This window comes from Epinephelus moara, chromosome 6 (genome assembly GCF_006386435.1).
Source record: "Epinephelus moara isolate mb chromosome 6, YSFRI_EMoa_1.0, whole genome shotgun sequence".
Taxonomy (NCBI): Eukaryota; Metazoa; Chordata; class Actinopteri; order Perciformes; family Serranidae; genus Epinephelus; species Epinephelus moara.
In genome coordinates, this window is record NC_065511.1 from 28,850,408 (window position 1) to 28,875,063 (window position 24,656).

A 24,656-nucleotide genomic window follows, 5' to 3' on the forward strand; every position below is an offset into this window, starting at 1 on the left:
AAGCAAGTACTTAATTACATTTGGATGAATATGAGGATTGATCTACAACCTGGTGGCCTCAACACATTCAGCATTTATTTTCCCTACAATTAAAGCAGACTTTGAAGGATTAGGCTGCCAGTGTTGTCAACAAAAGTCCATGAAAAGACCAAAAACCATTAATGTGCTGATCTATCTCACCATAGTTTTCCAGCTTCCGCAGCCTGTTTGTGACACTCAGCACCTTTAGTCCCACAGAAGACCTAACTCTTAAAAAAATGGGCACAAATATATTAATTTTTTAATTGTTTTTAGCAAACATTACTCAAACCAGTGCAGCAGTGTGACTCATTAATGCGTTTTAAACAATGGAGGTCGATAGCACAGAGGAATAAGCTACATGAGGCTTTGGCTACTGAGATCAGCTCATTGTTGGTTTTGGTGTTTTCACTGGATTTGTCCACAATAAGAAAAATACAACCAGCCTTGTCTCTAATGTTCTTTGTGATTACACCGCAATAACTTGCCGTGAAAGCTACTTGGGAGATTGGAAATCGGTTTAGAAACTTCTGGTTTGCCTGCAATAATCATCAGCAATAACATAAAGTGTGCACAATTTAAAGTTAAAGGACTAAAACATGCAAATCCACCAGTGTGTTCCCTTTAAGCACCGCGGCTAACAAACTGTAGTGTTTAGCTTCAGTTGGAGTTTAACAAAACAGCAGGACTTTAACATTAACAGCATAATTAAAAGAAACCAGGTTCCCTTCGCAGCCGGAGTGAAAAACATGTATTTCTTCTAAATCTATTTATCAGCATGTTTCCCTGTGTTCAGCCCCTCCTGAATGAGTCCCCCGCCACCGAGGGGAGTAATTAGGCGATCAAAAGCTTGAGACAGTATTGACAAGGCTATGTTGAGTCTATCACTCTGGCAGGAGCCTCCACTGAGGACAGCCAAGTCTGTCAGTTAAACAGAGAGAAGGGAAGAAGCTGTAGCTACAGCCTGCTGGCGCATTAACAAGCCCCTTAAAAGATGCCCAGAATTAACAGATCAGGACAGATCTAATAATGGAAGTAGTTCAGTTAGGGATTTCTAATTCAAATTCAGTAGTGTCCTTTTCACTCTCTGCCTCCTTCTATCTCCTCTCTTTCTGTTCTCCTCTATCTTGGCTCTCTGGCTCTGCCTCGCCCCGGTCTCTCTATCTCCTCCACGCTGTGTGAACAGAGGTGAAAAAGAAGTAAAGACTTGGCAAGTGTTACCCAGGATAACGAGGGACATTAATTTCACATTTCAAAGCCTCTTGCTCTTTCTCCTCTTTTTTTTTGCGGCTGTCTGATTATCTTACATTTGTAGAAGGGTGCCGTTGCTGGGGATACATGGTTCTCCTCACTTTGAGTAGTTACAGACAGACTTACAGGGAGCACATTGTTACACACACACACACGCACAGTATAAAGAAAGGCAGACCGACAGTTTCCTCTGCTACTGTTTGCATTATGTTGCCGTCTTGAAGTCATTTCATCCACCTTCCCTGATACCATCCAGAAAGCAGCTATGGGGCACAGGGAGGGACACAAAACTCGTGAACACAATTAGCCGCAGTCGAGTTTCTTAGTATGTTATAATCCACCATATTGTCACACGTAGTCTGTATTTAACTCTGTAATTCCCACTTAGAACAATGGTAACAAAACAAGAAAGACAACAAAAGAAAAAAACAACAGGAAATAATTCTCTGGAAGTCTTTTAGTTGCTGTTTTAAATCACATACGGATACAGTATGTCCTCCAACAAGGCTTCATTTTACTAGAGGGGTAGTTAGCTTCCAGGGAAGTGTCTGCAGGAGAAAACCAGCGCCCTCAAATCTAAAGGAGTGAGAGGGGGAGTAAGGAGAGAAGAAGGAGGCCAATGGAAACCATCATCTGGTCATGTGCATTTCTGTTCAGATTCGTCCCAACTGAACAGTTCTTCAGTTGATCACTGAAGCTTAACTGACGACCATCTCACAGCGTGCTCGTATAAAGTTCTGTATCTGTAAGCCTCGAGCTCAGCTGGAGAAAGGGTCATGGTTTGGCTTCATTCTCCTTTTAAAGGCCGTCTCATCTTCCATTGGCTTACGTTGCCAAGTTCATTTTTTTCCTCCATCACTCCCTCATTTCGTTCTCCAATAAATTTCATCTGTGGAAACAAGCAGTGTTTCTCTCAGCAGCACAAATGGTCCTCAGTCACATCAACTGCCCTCTCACCCCGCACACTACTTCTGGTCTCAGTCCTGGTCACCCAGTAGATCTGTGGTGTTGCTGTTCTGTGGAGGTGGAATGGGTCGGGAGGTATGAGGCGGAGGGCTGTGGTGTAGCCGCCTTGGACTGGGCCCCCCTCCGCCCTCACTGTCTGTGTTGGATGAGGATGGGGGTGGGGGCGGGGGCAGCCTGGGCAGGGGTGCTGATGAAGGTGGTATTCTTGTTGAGGTTGATCCTATACTGCTGCCTGATCTCAGGCTCTGGATCCTCCGGCACTCCTGGCAGATCCGCACGTGGGTGCAGCTGCGGGCGGGCAGCATCACAGGGGTAGGGGCTGGTGGAGGAGGGGTGGTGTTGGCCCCTAGTGGATCATCTAGGATCCGCTGGGGCCCTGGGCCCAGGTCAGGAGGCCCTGCCCCTCCTGCTCCACCTCCTCCACCTCCAGCTCCACCTGTCAACGGGCCAGCTCCACTGTAGAGCTTACCGTTGCTGAGGCGCATCTCCCGGACGAGGCGCAGGGGCCGAGGGGCCCCCAGGGCTATGCGTGTGGGATGGCGCAGGGCCGCGGAGCTGCTGAGGGGCCGACGGCGGCGCATACGGGAGCTCTTCTTACAGGAGACGGCGTTTCGGAACTCTGTGATCATCTCCTGACAGACAGACACCTACAGGAGAGAAGGAAGGAGGGAGGAAAGAGGGAAAGACGGAAGGGAAGGAGGCAAAGGTAGGAGGGGCGCCACAGACACAAAGTAGGCAGGCAGCAGAACAAGACAGTGGTAAGGCAGTACATAAATAGGAGAGCGGAGGGAAAACAAGAGAGGTGAAAGGAAAAGCAAAAAAAAAAAGAAGAAGAACAAGGCGAGAACAAGGCAGAAGGAACAGACACAGTAAGGCATGGGAAAAGAAAAAGTCGCAGGAGAAGCGAGGGCACAGAGATCAACAAATGGAGGGATGGTTTGAAAAAAGAAACAAGGAGGTGATGGGGAAGGATGTGGAGACGGATAGAGATGGGAGAATATCCAAGGAGCAGAGAGAGTTATTACAATCCAAACACACAAAACACCAAAATGTTGTTTAGTTCATGGGCACTTCATTATGGCACTATGCACTATGAACGGACAGGCAGGCCTGCAAACTCAGGTGCACATACACAAAGGCACACTCACACACACCCTCACACACGCACGGTAAGACACCCACAGATCTTTGTCATCATTCCAACAGCATGACCACTGTAGTTTGCACACGACGGACAAAATGCATCAACATGTCCACTACAAACAAACAACATTCTCATTGAAATCATAATTCAAAAAAAAAGTCATGTGCTCACATAAACAGAAACAATATTCATTATCGGAGAACAGACACTGATGACAGGAGTTGTGTGTGTTTGAGAGAGACAGAGAGGGAGACACACAGTGAAATGGGTGAGAAGTAATCCAAGAATGGAAACGAAGAATACCAGCGTACATGTGAGGCATGTAAAAGAAGATACATCATGACATTTAATGCCAGGGAAAAAGATCACACTACTTCTTTATGCAAGCAAATATTGGCATTTCTCAATATTGCTTATCCGTACCATCAAGTTTAGCTCACAAACACTTGCTGCCATACTGTTAAACACCAAACACTAAAAGGCCACAATGACTTCCAAAAAAAAAGAAAAAAAAGAAAAAAAGGCAGGACATGCAAAGTCAAAATTCTCTATTTGTTATTTACATTTTGGACACTACAGCAGTTCAGAGCCGCATACTTGAACATTCCTCTAATCTCGCATGCACATAACACATTGAACTTCAAATGTTAGAGTGCACACAAACAAAAACATTCAAATGGAGGCAGAAGCTGAAAGAAATCTACCCACTCTCACACACACACACACACACACACACACACACACACACACACACACACACACACACAAAACAACATAATCAAAAGGGTTGGCGGGATGCCATGGGAACCTACTGGGGTGTGTCTGTGGGGTCGGCGAGGGCAGGTATGGGGGCATACCTCATCGGTCTCTGCAGAGCGGCGTGTCGACCACACAAACTCCATAATGGCCACAAACACAGCAATGATGAGGCCACAGATCAGCACCACAAAGATGCCCCCAATGTTCTCCATGCCCAGACCTGAGAGTGTGCCAAAGAAGACAAATGTTAGTACACACATGCAGAAACACACAAACACTGGCACGGTTGTAAGCTTCGTTTAAACGTATTACTTTATTTTTATATTTACTGTTTGCTGTCTTGCCATGAGTTAGATGAGAAGATTGATACCACTCTTGTGTCTGCATGATAAATATGGAGCTTCTGCCAGTTAGCTTAGCTTAGCACAAAACTGGAAATGGGTAAACAGCTAACCTGGCTTTGTCCAAATGTTACAAAAACCCCTTATGCTTGCCAAGCAATAGGCGGAGACTTAGGAACGTTAGCGACCATAGGACCTCAACTTGGGATTGCACATTGTTTAGATGGCCCAGGATTCCCAAGCTCCAACAGTCCGAAAAATACCCCACTGGATTTTGAGGTCATCTGTACAACTGCCTGTCAACCCAAAAGCAAACGCCCATTGTGGGGCCATTTCTCCGATGGCAGCCACCCTCCTTCATTGGTTATGTTGGTTAGCTTTAGGCATGAGGAATGAGAGTGGTTGGGGCAGTGTTGAGCTTTCTTTTTGAAAAACGTAATTTATTACTCATTACACTTTTGAAATATATTGTTATTTTACATTTTACTCTCTGCCAACACTAATTTGTTACACTACTCATTATAAATTGTTAATTTTGTCCTTTCTCCTCAACATTTAGACCTCGTCTGCACGTGCCCCTTTTCCAAAAGCTTCACATTGTTGTGCTGTCAGTCATAGTCGATGTTTCAGGATGTTTGTTTGTGCTCTTTAAGCATCTGAGGAAGAGCTGTTTTGTGGCTCGAAACGTTATGCGGTGAATAAATACTCACTCTATTGGAGCTACTTGGTGTGCGGACATGTGTTTCTTGCTTTACATGTGGCTTTTTTTGTCCAGCACCCATCCCTAAACTGGGTATGAGGATGTGTGTGTTGTTTTCACCTTTGTTCAGGATGTTTGAGGCAACAACAATGTTCCTGTCATCTTTTGTACCGACAAACTGAAGGCTGCTGAATGTGAGCGTTTCTATCTTCTAGGCTTGCTCGCTGCTTTCGACAGTTACGAAAATGAATCCAAGGATGTGACTGACTGTTGGATTTCAAATCAGTTGGTGGGTGACAACAAATGTAAGGATGTAATAAGTTATTTGTTTTTGGGGTAACTTTAATAGTGTGACTGAAATTTTATTAGTAATTTGTTACACCACTATTTACTGGGAAAAGTAATATTATTGCTGTAATGCACTACTAGTAACGTGTTACTGCCCAACACTGGGTTAAGGTTAGTGTAAGAATATCAAGGTAGGCTTATCCAAGGCAGAATAGGAGGGGTCAGGCCTTTGCCCCCGATGACGTCATTCGGAATAATAATTAGCCATGTGCTTCTGTTTGGGAGAGCATACAGTATGTTTTTGGAAAAATGGCTCTTTAGAGCAATGAGTGTTTGATTTCAGGATAACAGGTGCTTGACATTTGATAAGTGTCTTTCAACGGAAATTAAACAGTAGCTCATCATTTTTCTTTTTATGCTGACACATTTAGTGAAGCGTTTTCTTCAAAGACAATTTTTTAAACCATACAAATATCCTGCTGTGTATGTGCTGATTTCTTCTCATGAAGCACATATGAACAATATTTTGGTTCAGTAAAAGTCTGCCATCAGTCAGCCTGGTTAAGGCAGTTTGGCTGGTCGCTGTCCTCTAAGCTCACCGGGAGCTGCTGCTGGGAAACATCTGCCTCTGTCTACAGAGACGTTACATGCAGGTGGGAGTTGATGTGGCTTGCACTATGTCCATGGTGATGTTAGGAACACGACCCAATCACATTGCATATCAAAATAAGATGAACGATTGCAGCATTACAAAATTTCAGGTGCGCAACATGAAAGGAAAGTCTCAAGCAAACAAAATGCATTGTTTCTATCAGGTGACACTCATCAAATGTGTGAAGTGCCCTGCCATGAATCAGGCTTTGCACTTTGATTTCTGTGCAGATTAAACAAGTAAGATATGGCATTATAAGTATTGGTGTCCACTTAAGAGGACCAGACTAGCTGGTTCCCTGTTTCCAGTCTTTTAAACTAAGCTAAACCAGCTGCTGAGTGGTATCAATGTTCCCATCTATCTCTCTGCAACAAAGAGAAAAAGCCTGTTTCTTAAAATGTCAAAACTATTCATTTAAGTCTGAGAAAATCACTGAAATGACCTCACTTTCGTATCTCAGTTTGGGCTTGGAGACCACTAATTTTTTATCGACAGCCTGTGTAACAAACTGCAGGGAGTTTAATAGAGATGGGCCTTAGCACTCAGGGAGGGTCTAAGTGTAGGATTTTAAAAAATGGATTTCTCTGCCTGTGCGGCTCCAATTTCTTTTCAAAAAAATCTGTCTCTCGCAAGTATCTCAACTTTATGTAAGTGCAATACTAAAACGTTGGAGTGCTCTTTCAATTGAATTAAAAAGTTCAAATTGCCCATGATGAAGTGGCTGAGTGAATACCAGAATTATGGGGAACACTTCAGATACACAGTACAGATGAAGCTCAACGAAGCTGAAAAGTGAGGTGTGAAGTCTGTTTTTTTCCAGACTTACCAAAAACATTTTCAGAGAGATTTTCATTAGACAGCAGTGGGATAAACGCTGAGGCATTTCCCCTGTCTTTGTCATTTATACAGGTACACACACACACATGCACATTTAACACACTTGTGTGAACAGACACACTCACTCTAATAAAATTCCCATTACACACCACCTGAGACAAACAGAAGACATTTGGGAAAGTGGATTGTGCTAAGCACCCTTCACAAGGACATTAGGTTAGGCATTAGCCATTAGTTGGACTGTAGCAGAGAGTGAGGAGACTATTACTGGGGACATTAGAGAGAAGGAGGGAGAGGAGACAGACAGCTGCGGTCGACTGACCCTTGGCACGGTGGTCCTCCTCTTTGGGGCATTGGCCTCCCTCCCACCACCTCCTCTTCAGTATCTCCAGCCTGTTATTCTCCTGCAGCTGGAGGATGGCCAGCGTGATCTCATCTCTGAACGGAGACCCTGGGAAATGACAGGAAAGCAGGATAAGAGCAAGTGATGGAGGATGAAAAAGGCGCAGCAAAAGAGCCTGAACAAGAGAAGAGTTATTTCAGAAGAGGAGAGAAACATGAAATGAGGAGAGAAGAAAGTGTAAGAGAAAAGAGGAAGGAATCGCAGGGATAGAATAGCTGTTGCAGGCTCGAGATGGCTATGAGTGATTTTACTTTGAGAATAAAGAGAGGATTAGTGAGAGATAAAGAGCGAGATTACAACCAGACAGAGCCAGTGGTACAGCTGCTAGTCACATAGCATACAAAGCATGTTATGAACTAGATACAGTAGAAAAGAAAGGGAGGTTTTAAGGGTCAGTCCATCAGAAAATGCAAATATATCTTCTCAGTTATTCCAGTGATTTCTATTCATGAATATAATCTGCAGGCCTCAGTGTGAGCAGTTTTCATGGGACTACTTCCTGCGAGAAAATACACCCTATGAAAATTGTTGACAGAGTGTTCTGCAAATTGTGACGGGATACTGTTTCTACATCACCTGTTAGAGCCGTTATCGTCTGAGAGGACAAATCAATTCCAACCATGACAAACCATTTCAGAAATACAACAGTTTTATCCCCCACTGCGACACAGATCCTGAACTACTGCATCTCCACAAGCGTAAGCTTCCCTGTGAGTGAGGACTGGACCTGCTGTTAGATTTGTATGTGAACAGCCACCGTGTGTTGCTGTCCATGCTGATGTTGATAGAAGGTTTGCTTTTACACACTGTACCAAAGTCCACCAGCAATTCTGTGTGATCAGAGTGAATTATATTCAATAAAAGGAAATAGTTCAATATGAGGCTACAGCTAGGAGATGATTAGCTTAGCTGGAGACAACTAGACTGGCTCTGTGCAAATGGTAAATTAAATCTATCTACCAGCACCTATAAAGCCAACTAACATTTTATGTCTTGTGTTCTTATCTGCAGAAAAAACGAAATGTAAAAACAACAAGTTTCACAGGGGTTTTGTGCCAGACAATTTCCTCCTGGAGTCTTGTAGACACTGTTCCCTAACAAGAAACAGTCCAGCAAGTAACTGTGTAAAACCACATTATTTATCTTAGGACAGAGGCCAGGTTAGATCTTTCTCTATGTATCCAGCCTTTTGCTAAGCAAAGCTGACCGTCCCCTGGCTGTAGTTTCATACAGCGCACTGACTTCAGAGTGGTATCCATCATCTAACGCCCAACATTCAAGAATATTCCTCTTTCTTTGAATTGAACTATGCTTACACACAAGAGCTAAGAAAATGCAACCCAATCGCCAGAGAAAATGTTGGCATTGCATGTTTCTGCAAACCACACATTACATTATGTAACACATACATTGAAACCTTACATTTCAACAATGCTGTGGTCAACATGTGGTTAGGTGTGGGTGCAAAAACCACTTAGTCATGATCAGGAAAAGATCATGTTTTGGCTTAAAATACCTGGTTTTAGCATCACAATCCAAACTGTAAAATCAGCCACAGGTTGCTAAAAAACTGCTGTTTGTTGGTCTTAAACAGTGGTCTACAGCCTGGCAGGTGTCTCAGCTAGGTGTACGCCTGCTACCGACCTCCTCCTGGTGACAAAGTCAGCTCATATACTGCGTATTTTCAGCTAGTTGATATGATGCGTTTAAAACGTGCAATGCCATCATTTTTTTCCGGAGACCAACCCTTTAAAAGTATTTCTAAATATCTAGATGTCTCTAAGGGATGAGCGAGTACTTCATTATCTGTGTCTGTATCTCTTCATTCCGTATCTCGGAATGGGTGGAGTTTAAACCTTAAGTGGGTGTGGCCTAATCAGAGTCAATCAAGAGTATATTTAAAGAACAATCACAGGATTGAGATCCAGATAATTTTTGATCACAAGTGTTAAGAGACTGAACAAAGCTACCCACATGAGGATTTTCCTTCATCAGTACTGACACTTCTTACTCAGATTATATTCGTACTGGTAAAAAGTACATTCTCGGTACAGGATACTCGCTTCATCAGAGTGTTCGGCTCAACCCTAGTCTCTACTTTTGGTCTGTCATAAAACATCTTTCTCCTCCTTTTTCTGTCTTTTCATGTCTGTGTCTGCTCACCATGCTGATGTACAACTAACTCTGCTTTATCATTCTGCACACCTTTGGTCCGTCATATCTCACTTTCAGTGCTTTTTTTCTCCCTCCCTCCCTCTCTAGTCGTGTCTTCCTCCTCTTCGTTAGAACAGATCACTGTGATGCAGTGACACAACCTCTGTGTGCTAAAAAGAGGAGCTTCAGAAGAGCTGGACGTGTGTGGAAAAGCAATTAACTGCATGTTCATTACTTCCAGTTGAAATACTTACTAATCCCTCAGATAAAAAATAAATCAAGCACGTACAAGACATTTTTCAGATCTAATCTCTCACCAGTCAGTACGACTACATGTGTCTATTTAGCATAATTGATCTCATGCAGGTGTTTCTGCCTCTCCAACAGTCAATTAGAGTGGAAATCGACAGTTTTTTTTCCTTTAACTTACCATTATGAAGTAAATGTTGATTGCACAGAGTAATGGCTATAGCATAATGGCACCATCGACGTTTGGATTGGTTCCCTATGAGCCTTGATTTCACTGTGCAATTCTGTCAGCCACCGGGTACGATCGCTCAGGAAAATGAAGGCTCCATTTATGCCACAAAGGAAATAGTGCATCAATCATTGCACAACCAAAACAAGAGGAAGATAGTGCTATTGTTTTCCCTGTCAGCCGTCATTTTCGGCAGAGTTGTCGCGCCTTCCTCCACCCCGCTCACCTCCAGCCATCGTATCCAGAGTCCAGGAGAAGCTTAACAAATTCCTCATTCCTCTACTAATCCAAATCACTGCCACTTCTTCATCTTCTTCTCATCTCATCTTTATCACCTCTACCACCACCAGCGTCTACTCCCCAAGGGGTTGAGTTTGCTGATGTTCAGGGCTGTACAGCTGATGTGTTTCTGACAGTAAACAAAGCTCAAGAATTTGATTGCAAGAAAATCACTGCAAATTCGATCCTTCCCAATCTAGGGGTCGTAACCCAAACAAGGGGCTGCAGGATGAATCTAAGGGACTATTATCAGTGGAGGAAACAAGAGGATCACAATACCCCTGTGATGGGAGAGTGCAAATAAATGTTGCTTCATATTGAGGGCTCACAGGTATAAAAGTTTGGGAACCAGTGCTTTAGCACAATAATAAAGAGGATATCTCCGATTTCTGTTTAAAGCTTGAGTAACATTCCCAAACTGCTGCTTCGCTAATGTTTTTCTAACTGGACTGAACGCTACTTAAATTGTTTTATCGCTTATGTTTAAGTAGAACTCAGAGGACCATACATTATTTGATATGCTGCTGTCTCGACACTACCTATACTTCTGAATGAATCCACAAGCTGTGGTAAAACGCCTGTAAAATACTGCAGCAGAGTTTTGTAACAGGTCCAAAAAAGGCTCAGTGTTGTATCGCCTGTGGCTTCCTTGCACTGGTTGCCTGATGTTATTTTTTAAGATTGATTTAAGGCCTTATTGATGAATTATAGGTCTAATCAAAGACATGACAGCTGTATTTGTGATCGTCCGTGACCTTTAATCCCCTAACAAGGCCAATCGTAGCCTTAGATCATCAGGCATGACTGAGTGTTGCTGCAGGGGTTTGTAGGGTTTGAAATGCTCTGCGTGGAAATGACGCTGACTAAATCAATATTAGTGTTTTCAAAACCTATTTATAGGTTTCAAAGACTTGTGATTACTCCATTGACATGTTTTATACTATATGTTTCGTTTCCTTTTTATGGGTGTTTTTATGTTTTTCTTTAAATGTTTTGCTTTTTTAAAACTGAAATTCTCTAATTAGTTAAATTATTATCTCTAATAATATGATTACTTTTAGAAGTCATGTTGGCAAAGAAAATCTCTCCCCTCAGGCTCATTAAATATTTATACAAATGAAAGTCATGTTCAAGCAAAATATGAATCTCAGACATAAAACAGTTAAAATATAGATCTAAAATATAAACATGAATAATATATGCACTCACTGGCCACACCTCTTCAACTGCTTCTTAAAGCAAATAGCTAATCAGCCAATCACGTGGCAGCAACTCAATGTATTTACGCCTGTAGACATGGTGAAGACTACCTGCTGAAGTTCAAACCGAGCATCAGAATGGAGAAGAAAGAGGATTTAAAGGGTTTACAGAGGATGGTCTGAAAAAGAGAAAATATCCAGTGAGCTTGTTGATGCCAGAGGTCAGAGGAGAATGGCCAGACTGGTTCAAGATGATAGAAAGGCAACAGTAACTCAAATAACCACTGGTTACAACCAAGGTCTGCAGAAGACCATCTCTGAACCAACAACACGTCCAACCTTGAAGCAGATGGGCTACAGCAGCAGAAGACCACACCAGGTGCCACTCCCGTCAGCTAACAACAGGAAACTGAGGCTACAATTCACACAGGCTCACCAAAACTGGACAATAGAAGATTGGAAAACGTTGCCTGGTCTGATGAGTCTCGATTTCTGCTGCGACATTCAGACGGTAGGGTCAGAATTTGGCATAAACAACATGAAAGCATGGATCCATCCTGCCTTGTGTCAACGACTCAGGCTTGTGGTGGTGGTGTAATGGTGTGGGGGGGACACCAAGGGGACACTTTGGGCCCCTTAGTACCAACTGAACATCATTTAAACGCCACAGGGTACCTGAGTATGTGTGTGCAGTGTACCCATCTTCTGATGGCTACTTCCAGCAGGATAACGCACCATGTCACAAAGCTCAAATCATCTAAAACTGGTTTCTTGAACATGACAATGAGTTCATTGTACTCCAATGGCCTCCACGGTCACGAGATCTCAATCCAATAGAGCACCTTTGGGATGTGGTGGAACGGGGGATTCACATCATGGATGTGCAGCCGACAAATCTGCAGCAACTGTGTGATGCTATCATGTCAATATGGACCAAAATATCTGAGGAATGTTTCCAGCACCTTGTTGAATCTATGCCACAAAGAATTAAGGCAGTTCTGACGGCAAAAAGGGTCCAACCCGGTACTAGCAAGGTGTACCAAAAAAGTGGCTGGTGAGTGTATATAAAGTAATATTAATTAATGTATACAGCATTGCAAATGAAAAAAATAGAATGTAGGACATGTTCTACATTTTGAAGTTATTAAAATGTTATGATAGTTACTACATCATCAGTTGCAACAAGCACATCGTAACGTAAGTTTGTTTGAAAAATTATGAACGAATCAGTATTATTACCCAATGGCATGCCGATGCCGTAGCCCTTGGTGTCCAGCAGGCCTCCTATCTGTGTGAGATTACAGTTGAGGCCGCGGTGGTACTCGTTCATGGTGCTCTCCATCAGGAAGGCATACTTGGAGTTGACCACGCGGGCGATGCCCTCCTCTGTGCTTTTTACAAATACACTGGGCTGCTTGGAGTTCATGTAGTTCCACATCCTCTGGTAGGTCTGGTAACGTGAGTTCTGCAGAAGAAAGGGAACACAAGCGTGAGAATTAAAAGAATACTTCACCCACAAAATGATCATCTGTATATCAATCACTCACACCATGTTGTGCTAAATTCATTAAGAAAACTTTGTTTTTCTTTGATGCCCCCGCAGTGAACGGAGAATGCGAAAAAGGGAAATATTCTTCATTGATTAAAATCATTGGGGACCATGTTTAATAACAGCAAAACTATATCAAAACATCCAATTACAAACTCACACAACTCATGCTGTAAAATCCAAGTCTCATTTCTCCAGTCGGATGCTCAGTACTTTGCAAACACATGCATTTTCGCTAAAACCTTACAATATAAAACACTTCCATCTATAAGCACAGCAAGAATAAATTGGGGTAAAAAATGCAGCTGAAAGTCAGGTCGCTACTTCGTTTACAGTGGTCATAGAAAGATAAAAGCTGGAATAAATGAATACTACCAAATATATAGCAGAGGACTGATACTCATTAAGAAAACTACATTTAAGATGATAAACAGAAACTGTTTGAGTATCAAAACAGTATATCTATCTGTTCTCACCTGTGATTGCTGTGTGAGCTTCAAAGATAAGATAAGCTGAGCAGATTCAATTAAAATAAAGAAAGTTTATGATCCCCTCAGGAAATTTGGCATCATTGGTATATTATAAACTCTTCAATTTGAATCACTGTCATGTTTAGTCAGTAGATGTGTGTAGCTGAGCAACTTGTTGCGGAATATCTTAAACAGTATTTAAACTTCCTCATCATTGGTTTATCCATCTCCCCAATCCTCAGAAACAGTCCCTTCTATGTGGGAAAAAGTGAGTATGCAGTATTAGCTTTAAAATATGCTGAATGTCACCGTACATAAAAGGAAACGAGCTCTTTAGTCAGTGTTTCTGAGTGATTAAATCTGTAAAAGAGCGTATTCAAAGTGTATAAACATAATTATTAAATGACATGTAACTACATTCCCAATGTAGTTGGCGAGAGAGGTTAAGTGTCTCATGATCTTAATAATGTCCCTAAGCCTATCACGTTATATTTGTGCTTCAAAATCCTCATATATTCTCTGTCAGCTCTTTGGTTAAAGTTTGGTTAAGTTTGGACAACTAAAACCTTAGTTAAGGTTTGCATATGATTTTGGTGATGGTTTGGTGATGGATCTGTGTGCCCTGTATGGAGCTAGAACCAGCAGGAAATGATCTTTGCTCAGCATAAAGAGTGAACGGAGGGGGAAACAGACTGCAAACGTCAAAAATATCCCCACAAGCACCTCTAAAGCTGCGGCAGTTCTGTGTGACTGTATCTGCAGAGATATGCCATGTTCTTGGAACAAACTAAGCTATATTGAGGCGCTGTTGGGCTAACAGAAGTGACGGATGTAGTCCCAGTGGTTTAACACTTAAACCAGAAAAGATTACACCAGAACAGACGAGACATCAGGTGAATATCGCTGCCTATCTTTAGTTTTTTGAGACTCAGGATTGCAAAACATGACATTTTTTGTTGTATTCAGAGGCACTGGGGATACAGATCAACTTTATTTCAATAATTACTTTAATTGAATACTTATTTTTAAATAAGTTATCATGAATTAAGGTCGCAAGGAGCAACATTCAACAACGGCAAAACTACGTCAAAACAGCTGTTCACAGACATTCACACAACTCCTGAGGTATAATCAAAGTCTCATTCATCCAGTCGTATGCTCAGTACTTCCTAAACACATGCATTTGCAGTTAAATGTTATAATTTAAAACACTTCCGCCTACAAATAGCACCCTGAGCATGTGCAGAGTTTAAACACATGCGTGTGCCCAGGCTGGCTACTGAGCTGTGCCTGAGACATGTTTCAGAATATTAGAATAAATATAGAACATTTTAGTGAAAATGCATGTGTTTGGGAAGTACTGAGCCTACGACTGTATAAATGAGACTTGGATTACACTGCACAGGCTGTGTGAGAGCTTGTAAACAGATGTTTTGATATAGTTTTGCTGCTGTTAAACACGGACCCTGTTTACTTTAATTCATGAAGAATGTGTGCCTTTTTTGGATTCTTTGTTCACCATGGAGGCATGTGAGAAAAACTGTTTTTTTTCTCCACCATTTCAAAATAACACGCATGAGTAATTGATAAACAAATAGGCATTTTGCGGGTGAGGTATTCCTTTAAACACTGATTACAGATGTGTGTTTGTACACTCGGGTTCCTAACGTGTCCTATCATCTGTCTTTGAAGCAGAAATGAAATGGAGGTCGATAAAAATGAAAGGGGGAAGATGGTAAAAACAAAAAGAGAGAGATGCATCCTCGATAAACAGGGAGGGAAGTATACGTAGCACAGAGTGTGAATAATGACAGGCAGAGTAAAACATCAATGGCAAATAGACGTAAAAAGGAGAGGGGAGAGTAGAGGGGAATAAAGCAACGTGAATCAAGGCAACAGATTATTCGCTCATGGCGTAGCTGATGCATCATCTTTCATACAGATGGAGGTAAATCAGCACACAGGAGGTGGTTCAGCACTTAGCAAAATATGGTAAGCTCTAAAACAGGATTAAGTGTTTAAAGTGTACAATTACATGTTGCATCTCAGTGTGCGAGAAGAAAGGAAAGAGTAGAGAGGGCGGCATCTGTGTGTAATAATGCTGGTGTGTATTGTATGTGTGCGTGTGTGTGTTTGTGTGGATTAGGCATTGAGTGGGGTAATGTACTGTAGCACTGAAACTGGCTTATGTAGGCAAACATAGAGCACTCTTTCTTATATCCTCAATATGGACAAACACCACGAGAATGCAAAACACACAGACTCACAATTTGGCATGCAGCCATTTCCCATGCATGCACACAAATAAACAAATACATATCTTTTATACACTCACCTACACACACTCCCACATGCAAACACACCTACACACACACCTACACACACACACACACACCGTTCTATGACAAACACAGATGCCGACACAGATGCTGCGAGCGCTCTCATAAGCAAACACAGGCAGTCAGCCACTTAACACAAACAGCCATAAAGAAAACAACAGCGGAACTCAGAGATATAGTCGCAAATATGGGGACAACAACTCACTCTAGGCACGGCAATAAAGACAAAAAAGGTGCACTAAATCACACATGCACACAAAACGCAAAAACTTTAGAAAAATTGGCACCATAAAGGCAACTCATGAAACTGTCAGATCCTAGAGTAAAATCAACTGCCATTAAAATCAACACATGTAAGCACAGATACAAACACACACAAAGACAAACACTGGCTGCTGCAGTGGGTTGTACCATGAAGAAGGTCATGGTGCTCCCTCCATGGATGGTGCCGTACTCAATGTTGGTCTGGTCGGCCAAGTCGTCTGGAGACTCGATGGGAACCTCCATCCTCTGGACGGTCAGGAAGGCTGCCAGGTTGGCCGTGTAGGAGGAGATGATGATCAGAGTAAACGCCCACCTGTGAGGCGGAGAGATGGGGGAGAGACATGTGGTAAGGGTGAGCAGGGGTGACTGATATGGATACAAACATTTATCATGGTGTATGCAGTTTCTGGATCGCACAATTGATACATGTAATAATAATAAGAACAAAAAAGCTGGAAATACAGTTGAGCTTGGCACAGATGGCTCTGCTCGTAAGATGCTCCCTGGATTTAACAGGCAGCATGCTAAGCCAAAACTAGGAGTGCAATGCATAAAACAAAAACAAAAAAACCCAGGTATACAAGAGTGGGCCCGTAGCAAGACATTAAATACCATTTGACCTTTGAGCCATGTTAGGACTTAAGAAAGGCTGGAGGGTGGTGGAGGCAAAGCTTTGCCGGCAGCAGCAGTGTGTGGCAGGGATCAGTGAGTAGGAGGTTATATTCAAATGGACCGCCTTGATGTGATAATGGGCTCTGACTGGTTTGTGATTCACAAAAACGATGATCTGCCGCTGTCAGCTGATTACAGCTGGGGCATATGACTTCCACGTCCTGCAGGAACCATCGCAATGCCTCGTTTTATACAAAAATACAAAAAAACAAAAAAACAAACAGTAAATACACAGCAATGCAAAGGTAACCTTCAGTAAACTGCACCCACATACAAACTGGAGTGCCACAGGTTCCAAAGTCTGAATGAAAGAACTCACCAAGCTCTAACTCAGTGATGGCCAAGGCCGGAATAATCTTCTCCTTACACAGACAGCCTGCACATATATCGGTATATAAAATTTAATACTATGGCAGAGCATCTAGACACACCACCATTTACGAACATTTGGCTGGCACTACACCATCGTGGAAGTTTAAGAAGCAGTCAAGTACCATCGTTACAGGATGTTAATTCTCTGCATGTTGCTCTTCCCATAGGAACGCCACAGGTGGGCAGTATACTGTGGGGTACAATGGCTGTAAATAAAGCTAAATGCAGAACTTACAAACAAGCATATTATCTTGCACATACAGTTTGCATCACTATTATCTGATAAATCATTGACAAAATGATGGCTGGGATATTTAATCTCATTACACATTTTCAGAGCAATACTAGATAATAATTCAGGAAATACAAATTTTTGTCTTCTTTACTTATAATGATCACAATATTACTCTTGTTAGCATTATACTTGATATCAAAATCAATGCCATACTGTGAGCCAATATGGTAGCACATTATAGATTATTACCAAATCATCTGCATTTATAAGGTGATTGATTAGGAGTAGGATTGCATCATGATGCATGTGATGATGTAGTAAATTGCCTGGAAAATGTCTGAAAACACCTGACAAATTAAGATATTTTATTCCACTGAAAATCATTATAAAAATCCAATATTACTATAAATTAGTCCTGCTCATTGATCTGCAACAAAGCCCACAATGACCTAATATTCCCAGAGATGAGACTACAGTAAACATTCCCAAATATATATTGTCTCACAGTATTGATCATCTTAACACCAAACCCTGAGGGTCAGTACGAAAAGGCACTCAGGGTTTCTGGTAATATTCTACACCCACAACCCTCAAAGATGGGACACTCTTGTGACCTTTCCTGCATGTCTCAAAACTTTCTTCAAGGAGAACATCATGTACTCACTTTACTTAATAATATCCCCCTATCCCGTATCTTGCTCACCTCAGTGTAATTTGCTCTTCCTGTCTTCCTCTTCCCTTTATCTCCTTAGCTCTTAGCGATTATTATTTCTTTACTATGCGTGAGTCTCTTTCACAGTCACTGTGTTGCCACAGGAATCATCAGGCTACTGTAGTACAGCATTTCTGTGAACTTAGCATTTTTGTATTGTTTGTATGGTGCTCAGGGGACTGAAACTTATGAGCGATATGTCAGCTATATGCTTTAAATGTAAATGCTATTATCTCAAACAGCGGGTGTGCTGCCGTAGAAAGCAACCCTGAGGAAACAACGCAGGTTTTTCAAGAGGAAACTGGTTACCAGTGAACTAAAGAAAACAATATATAGACTCACACAAAAGTCACTTATGATTCACTAGAAGTGTGTGGTGGTGTCTGTGTCTGCAGAGAACCTGCCCTCTGCCTGTTTATCCTTATTTTCTTCCTATTTTGGTTTGTTCAAGACATGTCTGGGTGTCAGCCTTTGGGTAGTGGTATGCAGGTCCAGACAACAGCAGCGTGAGGTCGGGACCAGGATACACCACTGTCTCCGTCTCTCTCTCGTCTGCTCTGTAGGTGCGAGCTGCAGGTCCCTGTGTCTGTTTCATCGAGGGCGAGGTGGAGCCACAAACACAGGGCAAAGAAGCCAGCCGGACAGGATGAGGCATGCGCTTCAGCTAAATTCACACAAAATCCAGCAATGTAGCACCTTCCTCTGGGGTTGTGCGGAGGTGTGGGTGTTTTTATTTGTGCTTTAGAATGTAACCGCCATGAAACAATCAGAGAGTAATGTGTTATTTCTCTGAGTCACTGCTTTGTTCTCATTAACGCCGCTCCCTCTGATTCGCTTGACCACTGCTGCTCTCTCAGTCTCACTGAGCCGAGGAAGAGGGGCCAAGTTTAACTGTTGTGTTTACAAACAATAAGTGACAAACCCTGCTTAGTATGCCTTTAAAATCTGGAACAGTTTAGTATATATTATCAAAATGGCTGATTCTGTTAATATACTTTGTTTAAAGACTCATTTGCATGGCTTGGACTTCTTGCTGTAATCTGTATTTACTACCCCGTTGAATTGTTCTATCATATAATCTTGTCTTCTAGCCATTTTATAATTTTAATGTGTCTCTGTTGTATTTTATTACTGTTTTATTACTACAGTATTAATGTTTTATCTAAACTGTTTCTACCATTCAGCATTTTTTTGTTTAGCACTTAAACCTCTGACTTTGTGCATTTTAATATCATTAATATGGCGACATATTAATTAAATATATAACCAATATGTAACAATGTTCAACACAAATTTAACACAATTCTTATAATTTCAAAAATCTAGAATCTACCAACATGCAAATAATTTTAACTTCCAAATTTGTTTTTGCTGAATGCTCCGACTTCACTGACAGTCTGCTCTCAGTGTATGTGCACTGGAAGCTTGAGTTGCATACTGGATCATGACCAGCTTCCAAACTAGCTGGGATGCAACAAAATCATGCTTGTATGACCACGTCTGAACACAGATTTAGCACAGAGAAACTCCCCCTTCAGCAGACTCGTGTCAAACTCTGCACACACACCATTCCGCACTTCACTCAAAACACACTTTTGGGTGAAGAGGGACTTAATAAAAACACAACTGTCACTTACCACACGCCACTAACACATCTGGTGGACAGGGCTCTAGGCATTATCTCTGATCCCTGCTGCATGAAGCCTCCCACAGGGAACCACAGGCTGTTTCCCAGCGTGTACTGGTTCTCCAACATGTCCCTGCGCTCTCGCAGACACGGGTGAGGGTTGTACCACTCATAGGGGCTCAGCCTGGTGGGGAAACGCAGGTACAGTGGAATGACCTTGGGGTCAAACTGCAGTACAGAAATGCACCTCTGTCACATCATTCAAGTCACTGCCAATAAGTCATTTCGATCCCTGTCAATCATTCTGCAGGAGGGCGTATAAGGAGAAGAAATTACGATATATGACAGGCGACTCGTGTTCAACAAGATAAATGGCAATAGAGCTGCAGACAGTGGGTACAGTGTGTGATGTAATGTATTGACCTTGCAGCCAGGAAGAGCACACAGCTGACAGCCAGGTAGGCGAGCAGCATGAAGAGCCAGACAGCTGGAGAGAAGGGATCGAGGAAGGAGAAGTAACCCGGCTTCCGACCCTGGTTTAGAGAGAAAGAGGAAGAGGAGAAAGAGAAGGAGAGAGATGGATGGAGAGGAAGAGACAGACAGTGACAGACAGACAGGAGGGTACAGTGTGTTAGAAAACAAGGTGTCATGTCTCAGCAGGCAGGGAATGTCCCCTCTGCACCACAGGAGGGCAGTGTCCTTCACTGCACGCTGATAGTAAGTCTGCAGTGCTTTGATACGCTAATGCTACAATCCATAAACGCTCCGTTTCACAATGCCTACTGCTGAAGCATACTTGGCTTAGACCCAAAACCTCATTAGCAATGTAAAGCCGCCACTGTTACCCAGTTACAGAGCACTGACTTATTGGGCAATTTAAATTACACCTATAAATTTCACTGTAGACAGAGTGAATGCAGCATGCAGCATACTACACAAACACAATCCTCGGCTTCAAAGATGAGATCAACTCTTATGTAATATTCAGTCTGACTCCTTAAGAATCTTTAACAAGTGCAGCCTGTCGTCTTCTGTATGACCCTGCCAGCTTAAAAGCAGCGCCAACAAAAGAAATGAAATCCAATACGAGATCTGTAGTGAGTATCACCCAGCGGGCGCCCTGCGGCCCCAGATAACACCCTCACCAGTTGAACTCTGTACAAGATGCTGATCCCCAGGGTCATGAACGGCTTAGAGAAGTCGATAACTTTCTCTCTCTCTGACGTGATGGTGAAGCCTGCTACGGCCAGGTCTGCTTTCTGTAGGATTGACAAAGAGAGATAGGAGGGCAGATAGCAGTGGGGGCGAGAGAAAGAGAGAGGCAGCGGAGAAGAGTCAGGGAGAAAAACGACAAGTGGTCAGGTAAGTGCGCAAAAATAGAACGACACTTGAGGCAGCACTGCGTAGATGAGAGCTCTGTTTGTATAAAATGTTGATTTCCCGAATGAAAAATGAAGTTTGACTATGGCACTTGACAACACATTTGGAAAAACATACAGACGTGCACTCAGTCTCTTACCCTCTGGCACGCACACTCACACATTATCCACCGTCCAAATTAGGCTAATTGCAAGTAAGCACAAGGTGGCTGGTCTTTCCACCTGTACAAAACCTTGCAGGTCTCTGGTCGCTCTGCCTCCCCTCCATCTTTTCCATTAAAAGCTAATTGATGAACATGGGCCGCTAATTAGAGCTGAGTGATCAGGCAGTGGGGAGGGCATGGAGGGAGAGGAAGCGTGGAGAGCTGGGGGAGCACCAGTGTGGCAGGCCTCACACAGGGACCACAGTCTGTTAATTGAAGTATACCGTATGGTAATTAAGCAAAGAGGGGCTCTCATTAGCCTGCTTCAACCAGAGTGTCTGTCAGAGGCGCACTAGGCCTGGACAGGCAGAGAAAGAGGGGGGACAGACTTGGAACGAGGAGGGCTACTGCGAGGAAAGATGGTGCAGACAATTTTAGGCAATGCTACCACTCTCTTTTGGGGAATTATCAAGTCAGCTTTTGTCCTAGATAAGAGTCTTACTCCCCTCTGAGGGCAATTTGAGACATGGGAAGTTACAGCAGAGTTGTGGTTTGGGGCTACAGTGTGAGCGATAGTGTGGATGTGTGCATGCATGCGTGTGTGTTCAGCATAAGTTTCTGTTTGCAGACACACGGGTTAGAACATTTGAGCATGTTTCTGGTGTGTGTGAGACAGAGGGAGGGAGGGAGGGAGGGAGGGGGAGAGTACACTCACTCTGTTGATTAGCTCTCCAACCATGCCAGTCCAAGAGCCGTTGGGCTCTGGAGCCCCATACAGCCCGTCATCCACCAGCTTGATCTTGAAGGAGAATTTCAAGATGTCTGCCAGCTCCTTCAGCATGTCGACACAGAAGCCCTCATACTGGTCGTTGCCCTGGAAATCCTGGTAGTTGTCTCTGCGCATCACATATGGGTTCTCCTGAGCATGGAGAGAAACATGAGGGGGTTCAATCCAAAACTAAGAGGACGGATTACTGACTGAAATGTATTGGGCACATGATTCAAAAACAGGGATTTCTATTGTAAGAAATTAGCTGTTATGCCAATAATAAGTAGTCCAACAATTTGGGAAATTTGCTTTCTGGCAGAGAGTGATGAGAAGATCAATGCCACTTTCATACTCAGTCTGGGAGACAGGGCGAAGCTGCTACCCTGGCTCTATCCGATGTTAACATAATCCACCTACACCACTTCTAAATCTCACTAATCACTAATGAAAGGTTCTGTATGCGACATTCAGAGCATTAATATAGCAACTAACCACGATTTGCCATGTCAAGATATAGTGGAGTAATGGCATCCTGAGGAGAGGATAATGTAACACTACCTCTGTGTGTACTGTAACAAGCTTCTGGCTGGTTTGTTGTGGTCGTGGCCATACATGCGTGTTCGTGAATGTGTGTATCCCACTGGCTGGCTCTTCACTGCTGCTTCACACTGCTCTCATACGGTTAATACTGCTGAAATCGTGTTGCAAAGGTGCTGTTCATGGAGTTAGCACCATTAGCTGCTAGCCACCAGCTGCCAGCTCACCCACCTCCATGTTGAGAACCATGTCCAGACAACTCAAATGCTCTGAACTTCACATAGCACCCCTTTAATTATCATAGCTTGACTGTTTAATCAGCGCAGTCCAGTCTTTGTGCTAAGCTAAGCTAACTGGTTGTAGCTTCATACTGTACAGACATGAGATTGGTATTGATATTCTCATTTAACTCTTGGCAAGAAAGTGAATGAAAGTTGTTGAAAATGTTGTTGTCACTCACTGCTCTGTCCAGCACTCACTGTATTTCCTCCTGTATCAGTCTGCACTTCGTTTCCCTTCCACAAAACAGGGTTGCACACTGACATTTTCAAAATAAATAGAACAGGCTGCAGTGAGAGTCTCTCTCCATGGGATATTTAATAATAGCGTGTTTGTGCATTTAGTCCTTTAAAGGCAAGCTCAGGTGTTTAGTGTTGCTGGAGCGCACAGGAATGACACTCCATGACGCTTTCTTTTCTCCAAGGGAGGATTGGGATACATGCAGTTCACATAATCTAGACAAATTTAATATATATTTTTAAACACTTGAAGATCCACTCATCACTACAAGTGTCTGTCATTCAAGAAGACAATAAAAACTAAAGTAATGGTCAAAGTGGTCAGGTTAAATTTAAGGTGTGCTGATGAAGTCATGTCGACAACTCAAACATTGAGTAACATCACAAGTAAACGTTTCACCTTAGAGGTTGCCGGCATTTGGTCCGGTGAATTCAGTTATTTTTCTCACACAAACATCCTTTATTTTCATAGTTACAGTTTACTAATATATGTAAAACTCTCCACGGTATGAACAGTGGTTACATGAGCCTCAAAATCAGCCACAACTCAGCCCTGAGCAGAGTGACCGTCGGCTTAACGGACTGCAGTGTTCACAGCTTCACCTTTTAGTACCAGATCTGTGTGCTAGGTACCCCAACAGAGGGGGGACCAAAAATGGGGACAGTACGGAACGGTTTCATTGGTACCATCCACGACTTTTCACAATGGGGTTTTTAGTTTTTCTTGTGTGCCTCCAGGAAAAAAGAGCATACGACTGGATGAATAAGACCTGGATTATAGTGCATGAGATCTGTGAGTGTTTGTAACCAGATGTTTTCATATAGTTTTGCTGCTAGTAAATCAATATGTGTGCTGTCTTCCATGGAAGCTCGCTAGAAAAACAAAGTTTTCTTCAGGAATTCAAGGTAACACAGCACAAATAACTGATTAACGAATGGTCATTTCATTGGTTAAGTATTCCTTTAAGGTAATTCCAGCAGTTATACACATTGGAAAGTACTACTCAGTTTGCCAGAACAGTTGTGCTGGAAAGCCTGTAAACTGGGTGCATTGAGTTTTAAAGACATGGGACTAAACCAGGCTGGGAGAGTCTAACAAAAAGATTATATACAGCTGCATCATGGGAATAGTGGGATTCAGCATTTTTGGAGCTTGAGCAATACTTTGGTCTGAAAGTCAGGATATCTCCCCGGCTTCTGCAGAAACAATTTAGACCATTCTTCTTTTAATCTGTCTCTTGTGAGAAAGAACCATTGTAGAAGTCCAATACTGAGTTGCTGGAGAGCTCCTTTAAAATAAGTAAAATGGCTGCAGATGTTGGAGAGAGAGCCAAGAGGACAGAGGGATGTGACCACAGTCTGGCCATTGAAATAGGTAGACGCTGACAAAGTTGCCAAGAGAAGACAGGCTGTGTTTTCATTATAAGAACAGAGCCTGTCTTTTTCAATAAGTGTACTAAATATACTGACCTAAAGGAAAAAATAATTTCATAAAGCTAGCATATATTGCCAGAGATCCCACAGCACATAAACAAGAGTAAAGTTATGTATAGCCTGGGAGAAAACAGCAAAATCTCTCGCTGCAAATTATGTATGCTTGC

General features: G+C 42.6%; 1 protein-coding gene across 4 annotated transcripts in view; it reads right to left on the reverse strand.

The window, feature by feature from the left end:
• Nucleotides 1-2,032: 2,032 nt before the first annotated feature.
• grik5 (glutamate receptor, ionotropic, kainate 5) overlaps nt 2,033-24,656 on the reverse strand; it is a 111,498-nt gene continuing 88,874 nt past the window's right edge. For 3 of the 4 annotated variants that reach the window (XM_050046863.1, XM_050046865.1, XM_050046864.1), the window contains 9 exons: nt 21,947-22,150; nt 20,855-20,968; nt 20,133-20,242; nt 19,720-19,893; nt 16,239-16,404; nt 12,709-12,934; nt 7,279-7,407; nt 4,192-4,358; nt 2,033-2,882 (listed from right to left, as the gene is read on the reverse strand). In XM_050046863.1, coding sequence (XP_049902820.1) covers nt 2,247-2,882; nt 4,192-4,358; nt 7,279-7,407; nt 12,709-12,934; nt 16,239-16,404; nt 19,720-19,893; nt 20,133-20,242; nt 20,855-20,968; nt 21,947-22,150 — 1,926 coding nt within the window. In that variant the 3' untranslated portion in view covers nt 2,033-2,246. The remainder of the gene's footprint in view (nt 2,883-4,191; nt 4,359-7,278; nt 7,408-12,708; nt 12,935-16,238; nt 16,405-19,719; nt 19,894-20,132; nt 20,243-20,854; nt 20,969-21,946; nt 22,151-24,656) is intronic. The other variant, XM_050046866.1, reaches the window with a different exon arrangement.